The sequence below is a fragment of the Postia placenta genome, assembly GCF_002117355.1.
Source record: "Postia placenta MAD-698-R-SB12 unplaced genomic scaffold POSPLAscaffold_9, whole genome shotgun sequence".
Lineage (NCBI taxonomy): Eukaryota > Fungi > Basidiomycota > Agaricomycetes > Polyporales > Adustoporiaceae > Rhodonia > Rhodonia placenta.
Genome location: NW_020169840.1, coordinates 1,647,387 through 1,662,380, shown reverse-complemented (window position 1 = coordinate 1,662,380; position 14,994 = coordinate 1,647,387). Strand labels below are relative to the sequence as shown.

Sequence of the window (14,994 nt, the reverse complement as noted above, 5' to 3'; positions counted from 1 at the left end):
GTGAGGAATGTTGTCGAGAATTGCGTCTAAGCTAGGGCGGCCTAAAGAATTGCCAGCCACGTCGCATGCGGTTGACACGATGGACCGCAAAGCGGACGACGAACTACGCGGCCGGCAATGCGATCTTGTCAATGAGGGCTTGCTCTTTCGTTTTTTCGTTATGCCAACATCGGTGTGAGCACGCTCTTCGTCCAGTTTTCCTTGTGCGTGGGCAACATCAGCTTCCAGCGTCAGGTATGACGACCATTTCCGAGGAGGACACTGAGCATCAATTTGACGCCGGTTGCAGTGATAGTGATCCAAATCTGTGATGACTATGTCAAAGATCGGCTGAGATATTAATGTAATAGTGCATATACCCATGAGAGTCCCGGAGTGGCATGCATCAAAGAATGCCTGTAAGAGGCACTCAGGACGGACTTCTAGCACGTCTAGTAAGTTGGTGTCCTACCCTGAAGCAAACGCCTTCCATAAGAGGCACTACAAGGATTTTGCGCAGGACCTGCAGCACTTAATTAGGTCATTAGAGTAAAGGTGAAGCACGCAACGCACATTGTCTTTAATGAGTCCATGTCCACAATGCTTCCCTGTTCCGTCGCAATCTGCAGCGACGATCACTGCAGATCATAAACGTTTGTAAATGCCGACGATCTACCTCGTCATTAAGCACTTTATACCTTCGTCAAAACCGTCACTCTCTGTGTGGTCTTTGCATGGAAGCTGTGTACCGTGTCCCGCATCTGACAGTTAAGGGGTTTCATGTGCGACTGATGTGATGATCTCAATTGCAGGAACTCACAGTAGAGGACTAGAATGTCGTCCGGTAACGCGCCCCTGACCAGGTTTTTTAGCTCCCGCAACTATCCAATAACTCAATAGTCAACGGATGACATCGCGGGGTAGAAGGCATGGCTGCTCACTATGTTGCGCTCCTTAGGTTGGGACTGCAGAGGATGACCTTCGTCATCGACCATCAAGATGACGTTCTCCGATTCGAAACCGCAAACATCTTGGAAAGCTTCTATTGAGCGCCTCTTCATAACGGGCAATTGAGGCCCCACGCACCTATTAGAAAATCTTTGAACTCTCGTGCGCCCCTCGAGCAGCCATGCAATGGTGTGAATTCTTCATCCGCTCCGCGACCACTGTAGTTTATGCCGATAACGACCGCCTTCTTCAATGGCGGACGGCTAAGAAGGGACTCTAACGAAGAGTGCGCCTGACCCATTGACGTGACACAAGATACGCTAAAATGAGAGATGGGGGAAATACGACAAGGAGTCGGTGGCAAATATCGATTCAGGGAAAACGACGAGCGACCGGCCGTATATATGGCGGGTGGGGCTGCCGGACAATCACGAGCACGCCCAGGGACGGAGGCGGAAGAAGAATCTGGGATGCTGAGCAACACCGTTAGTTGCCTCCTCTGGGTGCTGTGAGCCTGTCATATGATCTAGACTGGCGTAAGCGTTGACATCGATGGACGAAGCTGCGGACGAGAGATAATGAACGGGTAAGCGAAATTCACGCACTTCCACATCGGACGCCTCTCGATGCCTGGTCATCGGTATGCAAAATTCGAGCTCGAATTGCGGTGTAGACTGCGTTCTGCGAACGGGTGGAGTGAGGCATCGCAACGCGGGTGATGAGACGATGGGCGCACACATCCGCATAACCGGGAAGGAGCTTTTTTGCATATGGGATGCGCCGCTCCGGAAGCGAACGTATAGAGGGTGTGCTGTGGGTCTAGGCAACGTTCAGAAAATTTACTAAGTGGCAATCACATCCTCGGGCGGCTCGGTGCGTTTTCTGTCTCTCGAATGCGGTGACGTTCTCGCCACCACAAAAGCAAATGTCTGGCCCTCAGAACGCTTGACTGCACTGCTTTCGCCATTGCCGAATAATGCGAGGAGGAAGATGGTTTCCCCTGTATGTAGGCGGCGCTCGGGCTGGGGATTATTGACAAAGGTAATCATCTGCAATAGCAGGGTGCCATAGAGGAAGGCCGCTGGCCCAGAAGGGAGGACACTATCAGAGGAGAAGGACGCTCGCCCTCTGTCCGTTGGTACGCCCGCTTTGGTCACCGTTGAGAACGATCAGCCCTCTTTGCAGAGTCGTTGTGCTTCACGAAGCTAGTTGTTCCAGCATGCAGAAGGGGTCCGACGAAGATGTTAACGCTAAGGGGCCAGCATGTAAACTGCCTTGGCGAAGTTCCATTCGCGTAGCGAGGGAGTGATGGACGTTGATAGCTCCGCATCGCCCCGTCAGAGCGCACCGCCATCGATGGGACTCCATTGAAAAAACAACCGTGTGGCGGATGCCTTATGGAGATGCCTTAGGTGGCAGGAAACAGCGCACATCCAGGAGAGCGGAGACCCATGGCGCAGGAATAGGGAGTAGAGGGGAAGGAGGGGGAGTCAGGCGAATCTCCCACACGTCTGTATAGCGATGCTAGAGAGCGCCAGCTCGTATGAAATGGGGGCACGGATAAGCCTGACCAATTGGAGGTAGAGGATTAGCTATAGGGGCGCTCTTCCTCTGTGCTTTTGACAGGTCAATGTCTGATACGCACCGTGGCCATAGAGGAGTAAGGATATTCCTCATGTTATAGCGGTATATAACGTCAGGGCAGTCTGATGCTCTGAAGGACTGTGGCGCGACAGCGCAGAAGTGTGCTTCACCACCGGCGGATTAGCGACAAAATTGCAGACCAAAAGAATGACACCTCGCACCCAACAGCTGATACAATCTGAGCCATCAGCTATTCCCTCGACCAAGTATCTTCCTAGTACAAGGCGACGTCACCGCCCTGTCCTAGTACACACATGTAAGTCTAATCCAGGAGGGCTATGAAAAGGCTGGAACGGACTTGTGTGCGCGCTCGGCCGGTCCGTCGTAAACTAGCTTCGAGGTTTCGGTAGTTCACGTACATCTTCACACACAGACAAAACGTGCAGATTATCACATGTGGCAGCAATGCAGCGAAGCGGAAGAGCCACGCGTGGAGCGACAGGGCAAGGCCCGGAAGCAGAAACATTCTGGTCAGCGGGTCCGCGTCTGCCGCATTCGATGGTGCGAAGGCGAACCGCAATTCGCACGTCGACGTTGAACTTGAATACTAACCATATGTGTGCGCATCTGCGGACGCTCGGATGTACACGTCTGGCGCGGCGGTAAAGGCCAGTCTGTAAATCAACAAGGAGCGGTAAGGTAACAAGCTAGTCAGTTCTTACGGCTCCAGACATATCATGCATTATGATCAGCGTCCGCGGCCAGAAATAATAAAGGCTTTCTAAAAGTGTCGTTCTGTTTCACCTCCGTCAAGATACGGCAGGCGGCCTTATTGGAAGAAGCAGGGATAGATGAGTTGAGTCAAGAGTCCACAGTCTTCGTGACGAAAGCAAGCCAACAAGCGGCGCTCATCCCCGCATAGGGGTGGGGATTAGGGTGGTGAGGGGGAGGCTGCAACGGGCTATTCGTGAACGAGGTTTCTCTGAAGAGCACCCAAGGTAAGTTTGCCGTATAACGCTTTCCATAGTCAGCTTAGACTTAGGATTCCTGCCTAGCCATACACCTGCTATCCGTTGGCCGAGCAGCCATCACGCACTTCGCCTTTATACTTGCCGTGTTGTGTAGCACACCCTCAGGCTTGCACTCGTATTGAGAGCGCGCTGTACTGAGGAATGTCTGTTTACGCTACCGACGACGACGCCGCTCCGCGTCAATATTCTGAGGAGATGTTCAAACTCAGCCCAGATCTCGGATCTCGCCACCGAATCTACCTTGCATGCGCTCTACAACCAACCACGGCGAACGACCCCACCTCTCCCCACAGACCGCACATAGACGGTGTGGTGCGCTTTTCTCCACCAATGTCTAGTAGTGCACCCGATGACCTAGAGAATGAACTACTTGGAAGGATTGAATACGATAAGATCGAGATCTTCGGTCGCCTGAAGCTTCAACTAGTAGACGACAACCTTGTGCACCAGTGTCGCCTCGCTTTTGATAGAGATGATCGTGTTGCTGAATCCAAGATGGAACTCAAGACGCTTGTGGCCAGCGCAAACGTTTTGTCTCTGGACAAACTCGAGGACCAGCAATGCAGGAGTCTACTCAATAACGGAGAGTGGGAGCTCGAAATGTATCCGCATCTGGTGAGAAATTAGGCTCTGCTCAATTCGTTCTCAGAACTTGATTTGCTGCCCTTGGACAGCGCGCACTCTTCGACTTCATCACGGATTTCTCCCCTGCAACTTGTCTCCGGCGGTTGGTTGAGACCCCTGGACCCCTTCAAGATGACGACAACTCTCACACCCTGGAATCCCCGAAGGCCGTACCGGATTTCAGCTTGCTCAGTGAGGCCCCTCTGCAGGCGAAGGCGTCCGAACAGCCACACCTGTGGAGTGACACACGTGCATTCTGCGTAGTCAAGCCTTCTAACAAGCAGTTACCGAAGCCTGAAGATCCCTCGGATGTGGTTTCCCTGATCACGCTGCAGTCCTCACAATATGCTCGCCTATATGCATGCAGCCGCCCGTTCCGACTTTTCGCCGTCTGCCTTCTCATCTTCGGCTCTGGATTCTGTGTCGGTATCTTCGATCGCAGCGCTCTCCCCAATCTACGACATGTGGGAGCACACAGACGTGTTCATTCGTGTGATACGGAGCCTGACTTCTGTCGTGATCGACTTTGACCTTGGCCAGGACCGGACTGTGCGTCCTCTCCCCAACGATATAACATGCGCTGTTCTGGAACAGTCTGAGCCACCGGCACATACGTCGTACCTCGTTGAGCCAATTGGCGACGATGAGCGGGTCTGGTGCACCGTAGGCCCCCCCCCGTTTGGAGCTCTCTGTCGCTCTTTGGTCGTGGGACCTGGGTGTGGTATGTCCGCGAATACGATACAAATGGACGGTGCTTGAAGGGAGCGAAAATGATCATGAAGACGGCATGGCGACAAGGATATCGCAGCTCCGAGTCGATCATTCATCGGAGGATCAAGGGTGCGCATCGCGGCCTGGCCAAGCCCTTGGTGGGAGCCGATGTCGAGTACCGCGCGGCCGGAAAGCGTCCCGAACGCATGTCTGTTCAATATTTGCGTTTGGGACAGAACGACGTCAATGATGGATCTCCGGTGCTGCACAGATTGGTGTTTAGCACGGTTGGGCGACCACTATGGGAATACGGTCTGAGCTTGAACTCTTGTTGGGTGTGCGTGCAGCTCTGGATGGTGCGTTCGATCGACGTCTAAACTTGCTTACACCTTGACTAAGATCAAATTATGCAGCACACGAGTTCCTCTGTGACCAAGGTATTGTTCATCGGGACATCAGCCGTAGCAATATTCTACTCCGAGACACGAAATATGACCCAGATAGTGGGCCAGATGGCGGCGAGGGTTTCCTCACAGACCTCGAGTTTGCCCGGATCCCGGATGCAGTAACGGTCATTGAAGGCGTTGGAGAATCGCAGCGGACACCTACCAGGTGGAGAGAACATGGAGCTCCACTTACGGTGAGCTTGGGTCCTCTGCTCTATTTCTGGTCGATTGTATACCAAACGTTCCGCAGGGAAATGTTCAATTCATGGCGCTCGACATCTTGAGAGCTGGAAACGGTAGTATTGAGCACACTGCCTGTCACGACGTCGAGTCGTTCATCTGGGTTCTTGGCTATTGTGTGTTGCGCAAATTGGTCAACACGTTGAAGGACAAGGTACCAAGAAGAGACCCTGGCCGGAAAGCAGTGGAGGAAGCTTTTCACGACGCTTTTGGACATAATAATGTTAGATCAGTTCTGAAAAGCAGAGTGGCATGCTTGCCTTTGACGTGGCTAGCCGCCAGGAAGCCGCAAGAGACGTTGAGTTCAATCAAGGGCAATGTCTCTATCCTCATGGCTATCCTTTTCAATGACCTTCGCTTTGTTCTTCCTATCCAAGAGGAGGCTGATCCCCATGTTGAAAAGGTCCGGCGGGCACTGGGCTATCCAGCCACTACTTCACCGAAACCTCCGCTTACGCATGCCATCTTGCGCGAAATGCTGGATACCACGATCAAAAATATCCGTACTCAAGCAGCGCAGGTGTGGGATATTGAGGAACCCGGGAATTAGCACCTGACGTTAGCTTGTTTAGACATGGGAACCATCGTCGGGGATGCCGCACTTGTACTAGGGGCTTATGATTTCTGGTCTCGTACCCATCCCATAGTGGCCTTATTCCGGACTCCGGACCAAGCGCCCCGCCATCGTCGCTAAGTTTGATGGCTAATGGCCACATCTCTCAATACCGAACTCATCTTACATGCTGGAGTTTTGCATGTGCGGCCTTCCGACAAAATATATTGGCCGTGTGTTTACGGCACATGCCAGGGGAAGCATTCATATCCCGTTGCAGGGGTTTCTGTCTATGAGGCAATTTTGCTAGGATGGCGTACCAATAGAGCAGAGAGTTGCTCACGTTTCCACGCTATGAAATGCGTCGACTAGGTCCGGGCCGAGAACTCATAGCTTTCGAAGCGTCTCTTTCTACCGCGACAAAACGGCTCCGGGGGGGGGGGGGGGGGGAATTAGGACTTATGACCACTGGGTCGCATTGTCGGTAGAAGTTCTTTCTGCAGAGCGACTCGGAGAGGGATGGTGGTGGTGACGCCAATATCATCAGTCCTCAGCGTACATCGCTTTTGGTCGAAGGTCATTGTTGTGAGCATAGAGCAGGAGAGCTTGGTGCGCCATAATATGCTTCCTCTAGAGCAAGGTGGTCACCATAAACGGAATTACCATAGGACAAGAAGGACTAGGAGGCGGAGACGAGATAATTGCCCTACACGTCTGCGAACCAATGTCAGGTGCCTGATAGTATGAGAAGGCAGAACGAGGTATGCTCGTCCTAACAAGAGCCAAGGGTTACGGACAAGTATGCTCATGGTCCGCGTTCCGAGACGGCTGAACACCTGCTACGTCACCTCGAGAGAGATGGGTGGCGGGGCACCCCGTGATGTGGCTGCAATGGCGCAAAGGGTTACAGGACTCTGACACCTTGAAGGCCCGCCTTGCTATCAAGCGGTACCATGCTGTGCCATCGGCGGATAAGAGACGACTCGGATTTTACATAACATAAGATACAGCTCGCACCTGACAGCTAGTCCAATGCCATTGCCTCCACCGGCCCGAGGCGTCGACTCTTTGCACCATTCAGTGCTCTCCGAGTGGGACGCATCAAGGCGGTGCCCCCGCCACGTCCGAATCGCACCGGCTCGTTCTTGCAAAGTATGACGCGCGGACCTGTCTCCCCGTGCGGCGGTGCCTGTGAGCGCGGCTCAGCGTGAGGTGGGTCGCTTGTCGGGTGAGAGGGGCATGGTGAGAACACTGTGGTCAGCGTCTGCTGGTATCAATACGAACGCGTACCACATTCACATGGTTTCGAACTTAAACACTCTCATGTGCGCACGCGTCCGCGAGCGCTACACTGTTCGCGTCCGACAGGGCAGAAGACGCCGCTGGCTGGCAGGGGTTGGCCGCTCTGAACGTCCCTCAGGGCTCTCGAACGCACGACATAGTTGGTTTATCAAATTCAGCGCTGTGCATATTCTTCCCAGTCGCTGCTGCAAGTCGGTCGAAATGCAAATGCCCGGGCGACACGTTCTTTTTGGGCTCTTGGTGTTAGATTTCTTGCAGGGATCGAGACTGAAGACGATAGGATAAATCGTGTTTGACCCAGCTTGTAGCCAGCAAACACGTAAGGAACTAAGTACAGGTCGATCGGTGTAAGTACCATATGCGATCATGTGATTTACTACCGTAAGTCACATCGACTGTTATTTCCAACACTTGGGGCTTGGGGCGCTGGTTGACTGCAGTTCTCAGGCGCAGAGAAATCGTGGCTTGTGAGCTATCTCGAAAAAGCGACATCCGCAGGACAGAGCATCATGATCTTCCCTTTGCCGGTCCACGAGTAGCGGGCATGCCGCACAGTACGGAGCGCTCCATACCTGAGACAACTCGTCAGGTAAGGCAGGTGGAATAAGTCACTGCGTCCGTGAGATTCTCGCTCGACGCAAGGTGAAATCGACCAGAACGGAAATTGCTCCTGCCAGAGATCAGGAATGCGCCAGCCGTACCCCCGCAACCGCCAAAGGTGCAGTTTATCTGTAGATGTGGATTGTATTGGAATTACACAGACGAAGACAGAGTCTCGCTATGCCTGCACACATTACCAATAGAATGCCTGCAGCCTGACACAACGACCGTTCTGAGATTTGGACCCTGCCCTCCATAACCACAGTGATTTGTACAGGACATCCGAGAAGGACGGCCTCGTGGCGGGCTCCGCACGTTAGCGCAAAGGAGTTCGAGCTCGACTTGACCAAATGTCGCAGCTCTTGTGTCCATTTCAGGCGTTACAGATTCCAAATGCTCAGGAACCAGTCATTTGCAATTTATTTCTTGCAGTTCGTACCCCGTGCGGTACGCAGATGCTTATGAAGCTGTCTGTGGGCCCGCACCCACGGCGAAAGCAAGCCAGGCTCCACTAGCGTCTGAACTAATTACAGACAGAGCGTTCCTCAGTACCCGGATGAGATCATGCTTAGTCCTGCCGTACCTTCCCACATTACTAATGCAACGGCAGAAGGCTCTGACGCACCATGGAAAAAGTCTGACAACATCGCGCAATCCGCCTGTTAATGAAGCGCTACAGGCGCGCACAAAGAGACTTCAAGCATTCAGACGATAAGGCGATAGTCCATCGCCTGCAATCCGCACCGCGCACAGCAGATCGTGATACATGAAAACATGTGGCAGCAACATCATGCTGTGCAGGGCCCAATAAAACACTCACCACGCGCGGGGTGACAGGAACATTGTCCGGAGGAGGAGCACAGTAGACCAGCGCGTGCCCCGCGACCACTCAGGTTCACACGTTGTGGTCGAACCACAACACATACCATATCGGGTCATCGTGCGCGATCGCGACACGGCGCTTGCCGCTCGTCCATCACAGTGACGCCCAGCGGTGCACCACTGGCGCGACGGCAGGGCAAATTCGAAATGCACGTCGGCTCGAAAAAGTGTGAAAAATGCATGTCATGGTTGTCATATGGGATACGCTCGTTTAGAGCGGTACGGTATGGCAGTATGCGGGGGGTCATATAGTAACCACAGAATCCGTTACGAATATATCAGCTCTCGGAGTGCGCCGTAGAAGGGTGGGATTGTATATGGAGACAGAGTTTCCGGGGATGGTACAGTATCGGAGCCAAATATGGATGCAATTTAAGGCGCAGTCCGTCTCGTCATCTAAGCGCTGAGCTTCAGACATCTTCCCGTTATAATCAGATATACAGCGCCAAATACAGCGGTGGCTGCCCCTCACCAGATTTTGTGCGGACCTCTTTGAAATATCCTTCTTTTGGAGTTCCCTCTCGCAATAACAACAAGTGTATACGTGTCTAAATCTGTATACAGTGCGTTTCTCGAGTCTCTTGTGCTCCTTGTCAGTTAGTCCCGTCCGGCCGGGTAGATCCTTGTTGCTGCTGTCTCCACGAACGGCTCGCAACCACAATTGGCGACCGTCCGCAGCCGGTCCCAGTACCCCCGCCAAGCGATCCTTAACAATGACAGTTACCCCGGAGGCATACGGTGAGACCACAGCCGACCGCAGCGGTGAGTGACCGTGGGCCAGCGGCCAGCCCGGACCGTCCACTACACCCTACGTATACGCAGCTCGTCGAACTTCCAGTATCACCGCAGAACGTGTCTTTCATTCCAGAATTGCAGCGGATGAGATCACTCGCGACCTGCCCTTTCGGGCTAGTTCTCGGTCCCCGCTGCGCCCAGTTCCCGTCCCGCCGCTCAATCAGGTACGTCCCCCCGATTCTATTCAGTTCTGATATTGAACCTTGACTAGCGTGCACCCGCGCGATAGCAGTTTCAGTTTGTTCCAATGCCTGGTGCATCGGCCTCCGATGCTCTCCGCTCAATTTTATTGACGCGGCACCCTGGGCGTGATTGATGGTTTGGCCTCTCGCTCAGCCGACTACGCGCATGCAAGTGCGTCACAAAATATTGCAAGCTTATTCGGGGCAACAAGACGACACCAGAGGACTTACACGCTGGAGGCATCACTACAGTAGTCGAGACGCTACCATCTCGGCGCTGATGGAAACATGTATAGGGGAGGTAAGCATCTCTTTGCATTCATATATGGGACGAGTCTACAGATGGTTGGACCTGTACAATACATGCCCCAAATATGTCTTTGCTTGCGCAGTAGCTGTTGCCCATCAGCCGTCCGGACAGCTGCCGGGCAGATACTTGTTATGGTCTCCCTCGCAGCTTATGATTGCACTCTCGGCCGGTTGTAGTCATCGCGCCTGGGATCCATGGCAGTTGCCCCGGCCGCGAGATCAGTCCGCAGCCGCGAGAGCGCCCGCCATCAACTGTGTACATAGCAGGACTCTGCCAAGTGCAACAGCTCAAGTAGCTCGCAAACTGCCCTTTCGAGCGGGCTCACAAAAAAGGCCGCTACGCAGAAGCCTTCTGGGCAGTCATCCCGCTTTTTTACAGACGAGTAGTGAGTTTCCCTTGATGTCATAGGCTCAATCATTATATATGAAAATTGAATTGGCGTGACTTTCAGCCTTGGCAGTTTCACAGCGAGCGCGTCGGATAACAATGCCCTCCGCGGCGGAGAGGGTGCCTGTCCTGATATGGGCAATTTTTATTGGTACAGCCGCGCCCAGGGGCTGTAGTCAAGGAGCCACTTGTTCGCGCTTCATGACGCGTGACGGTACTGCCCAGCACAACCAGGGGTATGCCAACAGTACTGCCTAGAACGGACGCAGTTGATGCTCTGGACAAACACCACGCCTTTGACAAACCCTCAATATCAGGTCAAACACACGAAGACCACAGCAGTCACACCAGAGAGCGCCAGAGCCATGATGGACCATGTGTCCTCGCCCTCCGGCGTGAGAAGTGATTGGCCTTGCGACCTGCTCTTTGTGGCGATGTCCCACAGGGAAGGACTTGGAATGCGAACCTCGTCGTGTGAGTGCAGCCACCTCAAAGCGCAACGCATCCCAGTCGGAGATCAGAACTAAGTCGGATTGAAACCACACAGATGATGCGCCGAACCTTAGTTGACGTCGTTCCACGCCGGCCGCGGACGCCCTCCGCGGTCAGAACGATGTCCATGGGAGCATCGCACAGCTACTAGCCTCAACTGAACTCACCAGAATCAGGCAATGGCTGCCCCAGCAGAGGATCTGCGGCGTCCCGCTGTCAGGTGAGACGAATTTGACGACCCCCCGCTAGCGCAGGTGGCGTCGTCGCGCGGCCACAGCCCAGGCGCCCCAGCATGTTGCCATCAGCGTGCGCCGTATTCGCCCGCATTGAATGCGCTGGCCCATCGCGCAACAAGTTCACGTGTGCTGGACCTGCGACGGGAACAGAAGTGATCATCTGACCATCTGCGCGTGGGGGGCGGTCCACAGTTGGGTTTGGACACTACGCGCAACTCACGAACCACGAATGTTGCCGTTGGCACCCCGATGCACTGCACGCCCGGCCAAAGCTCAGCGGCGTCGTGCCCTGCATACCGAGCCAATTGCGCTGACTTGGCGGCCCAGCGGCTCGACGTTCTCTGCGCCAAGAATAGGCTTGCGCTAGATAACCGGCCACGTTGCATGAAGTCATTCGGTGCGGTCGTTCGCCTCTCGCACCCACGGGCTGGCGCTGACTTGGACGTGACAATGCATGCATCGGCTTACGCATTGCAGAGCGAGATTGCGGCCCGGTCAAGGTGCGCGGAGCGGCGGGGCTGACGACCGCCGTCGCGGCCATGTTGACATCGAATCTACGTGTCCAGACGAGCATTGCATCCTGTGGTCGTGGCACCGCCTGTGCATCCTGCCCGCAGCCCGCCCTATACTCGTTGCCATCGCGATGATGAACCCAAACGATAGCACGTTCTCGGGCCCGTGGCTGTCCGACACTTCGTTGCGATGAAGGCTAACGTCCATGAGCACGTCAAATCCTATCGTAACCCAATTCGATACTGGCTTGGGTGCTCTACGGCGCGCAGACGCTTGTAACGCCGCCCGGGGGCTGCTGCACTTCCACTGGACGTTCCATCGCTCACATGCGCCCCATGCAGAACGCCTCAGAATCCGCCGCGAGCTCCGAGGCCCGTTCTGCGCTCTCACCGTGGGAGGCGATTTCCTACTTCGAGCGCCAACGGCGGTCGGGGTCTGGCCCCCTCTGCACGGGATCTCCTTCCACGATCTTCTCCCGCTGGCGGCCACTGAATATTACCCCCTCCAGGCACAGCGGGCGCTCTGAACTACCACTACCACTACCACTGGAGAAGCTCGGGATCGGTGCTCCCGCCGCAGACGGAGTCGGATCTTGGTCTCGCTTAGCCTGCCGTGCTTGTCGGGAGCACTCAGGGCCCAAGCATGCGCATCGGCCTTGAGGCTACCAGCGACGGCGCCCATTGCTGGTCTCTAACAGCACCAAATGAAGGCTTATCCCGGGATCCTCGCTGCATGGCGTGCACACCTATCACGGTGCTTGTTTGGCCGGCGCTTTGGCCCGCTGTATCGGGCACGCGTCCTCGGCATGCAGCAATACTTCGCACTTCGCCGTGCCCGATATCACGAAGCACGCCGTATCTGGGATGGGACCGTGTCGTCTGCGTCGGTCCGACGGCTGCACACAACTGCCAGGGAATGGAACGGGCTTTACCCCCTTGTCATGGATGTCACCATGGGTTCGCGTCAGGGGCAGGGCGCAGCTACCACGACCACAACCACGACAGCAGCGGTCACGCCCGCTTTCCGCAGGGTTGGACGCAGTATCAGGGCGCTTCTGACCGCCCAACAAGACCGCTTTGCATATTCGAAGTTTTCGTTTACGAATGTCTTGTCAGGCAGCCCTGCCAGTTCCATTCTGGTCCAACCACGTTGGATCTCTGGGCCGATGCGTTATCGCCCTCATCTGTGGTGATGACAAGATGCTCCGGCCCTGCTCCATGGCTGCCAGCAGATGCCAGGGCGGGCAGCCGACTCTACACAAACTCAGCACTGCCGGGCGTGCACTGTGTGATCGGAAGTATCCGCTGATTTGGGCCCTTGATGCCAAATCCAGTGCCGAATCTTATCTCAGCGGCGTACTGCCACTTCCGCGGTGCGGGCGCTCTGTCTTGCATACGGCTCCCATCTCTTCGTCAACGGCGGTCGAATCATCAGAGACTGACTGACAGGCACAGAAGATCATACATCGCCCCAGTGGTCAAAACGCACCCACTATAGCAGATCTGCTGCCATAATCGAGATGTGAATCTCATCGCCGCGCTGCCGGCCTCGAGTCATTTCGGCCTTTGCGTGCGAGCGCTACCGCTCATGCAGTGTCCTCTTTCACCTGACCGACATCCCTTCTGGACGAATCGGGCTGGCTACTGTGCCACTCATATGCCTTGATCTGCCGCATATATACTAGGATGCCGTCCTCCATGTCTGTGCCTCGTCTCCCACCTCCGCATCGACTTATAGCAGTGCGCCACACCTGGGTCTCTAATAATCCCCACCCGCTGATCATTGCGTTGCCCGACCACCATCTCCACTATCAACACTGTATACCATGGGCTCATCGTCAAAGCGCGTGCGCTTCGCCTCGGACCACCGGGTCCCCCCTTCTCCTGGCTTGTCCTCATCGTCATCGTGGTCAAGCGCAAGCTCAAATGGCCTTTACACACCGTCGACGAGCACCTACTACCACTCGCACATCATCCCGCTCCCACAGGTCACTCCGTATCTCTCCCCGGTTGAGCTCGCGCAGCTCGATACACCAAAGGCATCTGCATACACACCTGCCAAGTCTGCACACCTCGTGGTCCACCCATGCCTTGCACGAGGGCATTCAGTCCTATCATGGGACATGATCAGAGAGCCTTACGGCTTGCCGCTGCCGCCGAACATTCTCGCCGAGTCAGCGACGCAGCCTCCAGTCCCCCGCCTCACGGTCACCATCGGATCTGGTTACCCATGGCGCGTCGACGTCGAGCCCCGCACATCATCCTACATCACGGTCGCCGACGTGCTCCATTGCATATACCGCAACCTCCGCAGCATCGTTGGTTCGGCTGAGTGGGACCATCCGTCCACACCTGCAGAGCTCAAAGTGCGCGTCTCCGCCGCATATCACGACCGCCTGAGGCGCTATCCGGACCCGGACCCCCGAAAAGCGGGAATCCGCAGAATCGACTACCTGGGTGACATGCGCGCTTTCCGCGGTCTCGAGCCCTGCAAAAGCGCAGGCCACGTCAAGGGCCAGCCTGACGCTGCGACACTGCAGGTGTCCCTGGGCCGCGCCTCATGAGAGGCTAGACCGCGCTCATCGCATTATACCTAGCACTCGCGCCACGCTGTGCCGCCTTCTATACCCGCCTTCCACCCATCAACTCAGCATAATATCATTCAGGGCCTGAATGGTAGCGGCCTGGGACGGCTCGTGGCATAGCCACTCTGTATTGTTATAGTTGTAAACTAAGTGTAACGTTGTGTAATTGCTGTGCATCGTCTTGTATACGTTATCTGTATCGCTCTCGGGATGCTCTACGCTTACAAATCCCTATTCATCGCGGACTCCCCCGTCGTCTTTATTCTCAGCTCCTACCCCGCACACACACCTGCTCGTCTCTTCACATGTTTTGTATCTCACACCCCTCAGAATAATGCAGCCACCGATGTGTCCGTCTGCATCATGTCGGTACAAGTATACGTCCACAATCGATTGATAGTATCGTCAGCTTTTGCGACTGATAGCGAACAGTTCATAAAGTTAGAAGTAACGGTCTCACATGTTCAATGGCGTGCTAGAGGGGAGATCCCAACAGTGCGCTGGCGTACGCCACGAGGCCTTCCACAGTAACCACAGATCAAACCTACTCCGCCGTGTGTACGCAGTACGGCGCGGAGATTCCCGGTCAACCAGC

The 14,994-nt window shown here is 55.0% G+C and overlaps 5 protein-coding genes across 5 annotated transcripts; 3 read left to right on the top strand and 2 right to left on the bottom strand.

Moving 5' to 3' along the window:
* Positions 1-230: 230 nt before the first annotated feature.
* POSPLADRAFT_1047475 (hypothetical protein) lies at positions 231-2,581 on the bottom strand (the record flags this gene model as incomplete). Its single annotated transcript, XM_024479298.1, has 11 exons — positions 231-305; positions 452-502; positions 553-602; positions 800-860; positions 921-1,009; positions 1,066-1,219; positions 1,533-1,608; positions 1,664-1,746; positions 1,785-1,949; positions 2,359-2,451; positions 2,573-2,581. The coding sequence occupies 11 exons, from the start codon at positions 2,579-2,581 to the stop codon at positions 231-233; spliced, it is 906 nt and encodes a 301-aa protein (XP_024338030.1).
* A 1,102-nt stretch (positions 2,582-3,683) lies between these two features.
* POSPLADRAFT_1047474 (hypothetical protein) lies at positions 3,684-6,270 on the top strand (the record flags this gene model as incomplete). Its single annotated transcript, XM_024479297.1, has 9 exons — positions 3,684-4,157; positions 4,217-4,415; positions 4,609-4,715; positions 4,834-4,887; positions 4,928-5,137; positions 5,161-5,233; positions 5,291-5,517; positions 5,574-6,083; positions 6,211-6,270. 9 exons carry the CDS (start codon positions 3,684-3,686, stop codon positions 6,268-6,270), a joined length of 1,914 nt encoding a protein of 637 aa, XP_024338029.1.
* Positions 6,271-10,887: 4,617 nt separating this feature from the next.
* On the bottom strand, positions 10,888-12,496 carry POSPLADRAFT_1146454 (hypothetical protein; the record flags this gene model as incomplete). Its single annotated transcript, XM_024485935.1, has 6 exons — positions 10,888-11,040; positions 11,234-11,311; positions 11,600-11,643; positions 11,771-11,925; positions 11,955-12,293; positions 12,315-12,496. The coding sequence occupies 6 exons, from the start codon at positions 12,494-12,496 to the stop codon at positions 10,888-10,890; spliced, it is 951 nt and encodes a 316-aa protein (XP_024338028.1).
* A 250-nt stretch (positions 12,497-12,746) lies between these two features.
* On the top strand, positions 12,747-13,467 carry POSPLADRAFT_1040400 (hypothetical protein; the record flags this gene model as incomplete). The annotated part of the gene is given in 4 exon segments (XM_024477739.1): positions 12,747-13,038; positions 13,056-13,164; positions 13,209-13,326; positions 13,345-13,467. A coding segment is annotated over 1 exon segment (227 nt), but the record flags the coding sequence as incomplete, so codon positions are not given.
* A 173-nt stretch (positions 13,468-13,640) lies between these two features.
* Positions 13,641-14,378, top strand: POSPLADRAFT_1146700 (hypothetical protein; the record flags this gene model as incomplete). The annotated part of the gene is made up of 1 exon (XM_024485970.1): positions 13,641-14,378. The coding sequence occupies one exon, from the start codon at positions 13,641-13,643 to the stop codon at positions 14,376-14,378; it is 738 nt and encodes a 245-aa protein (XP_024338026.1).
* Positions 14,379-14,994: the final 616 nt, after the last annotated feature.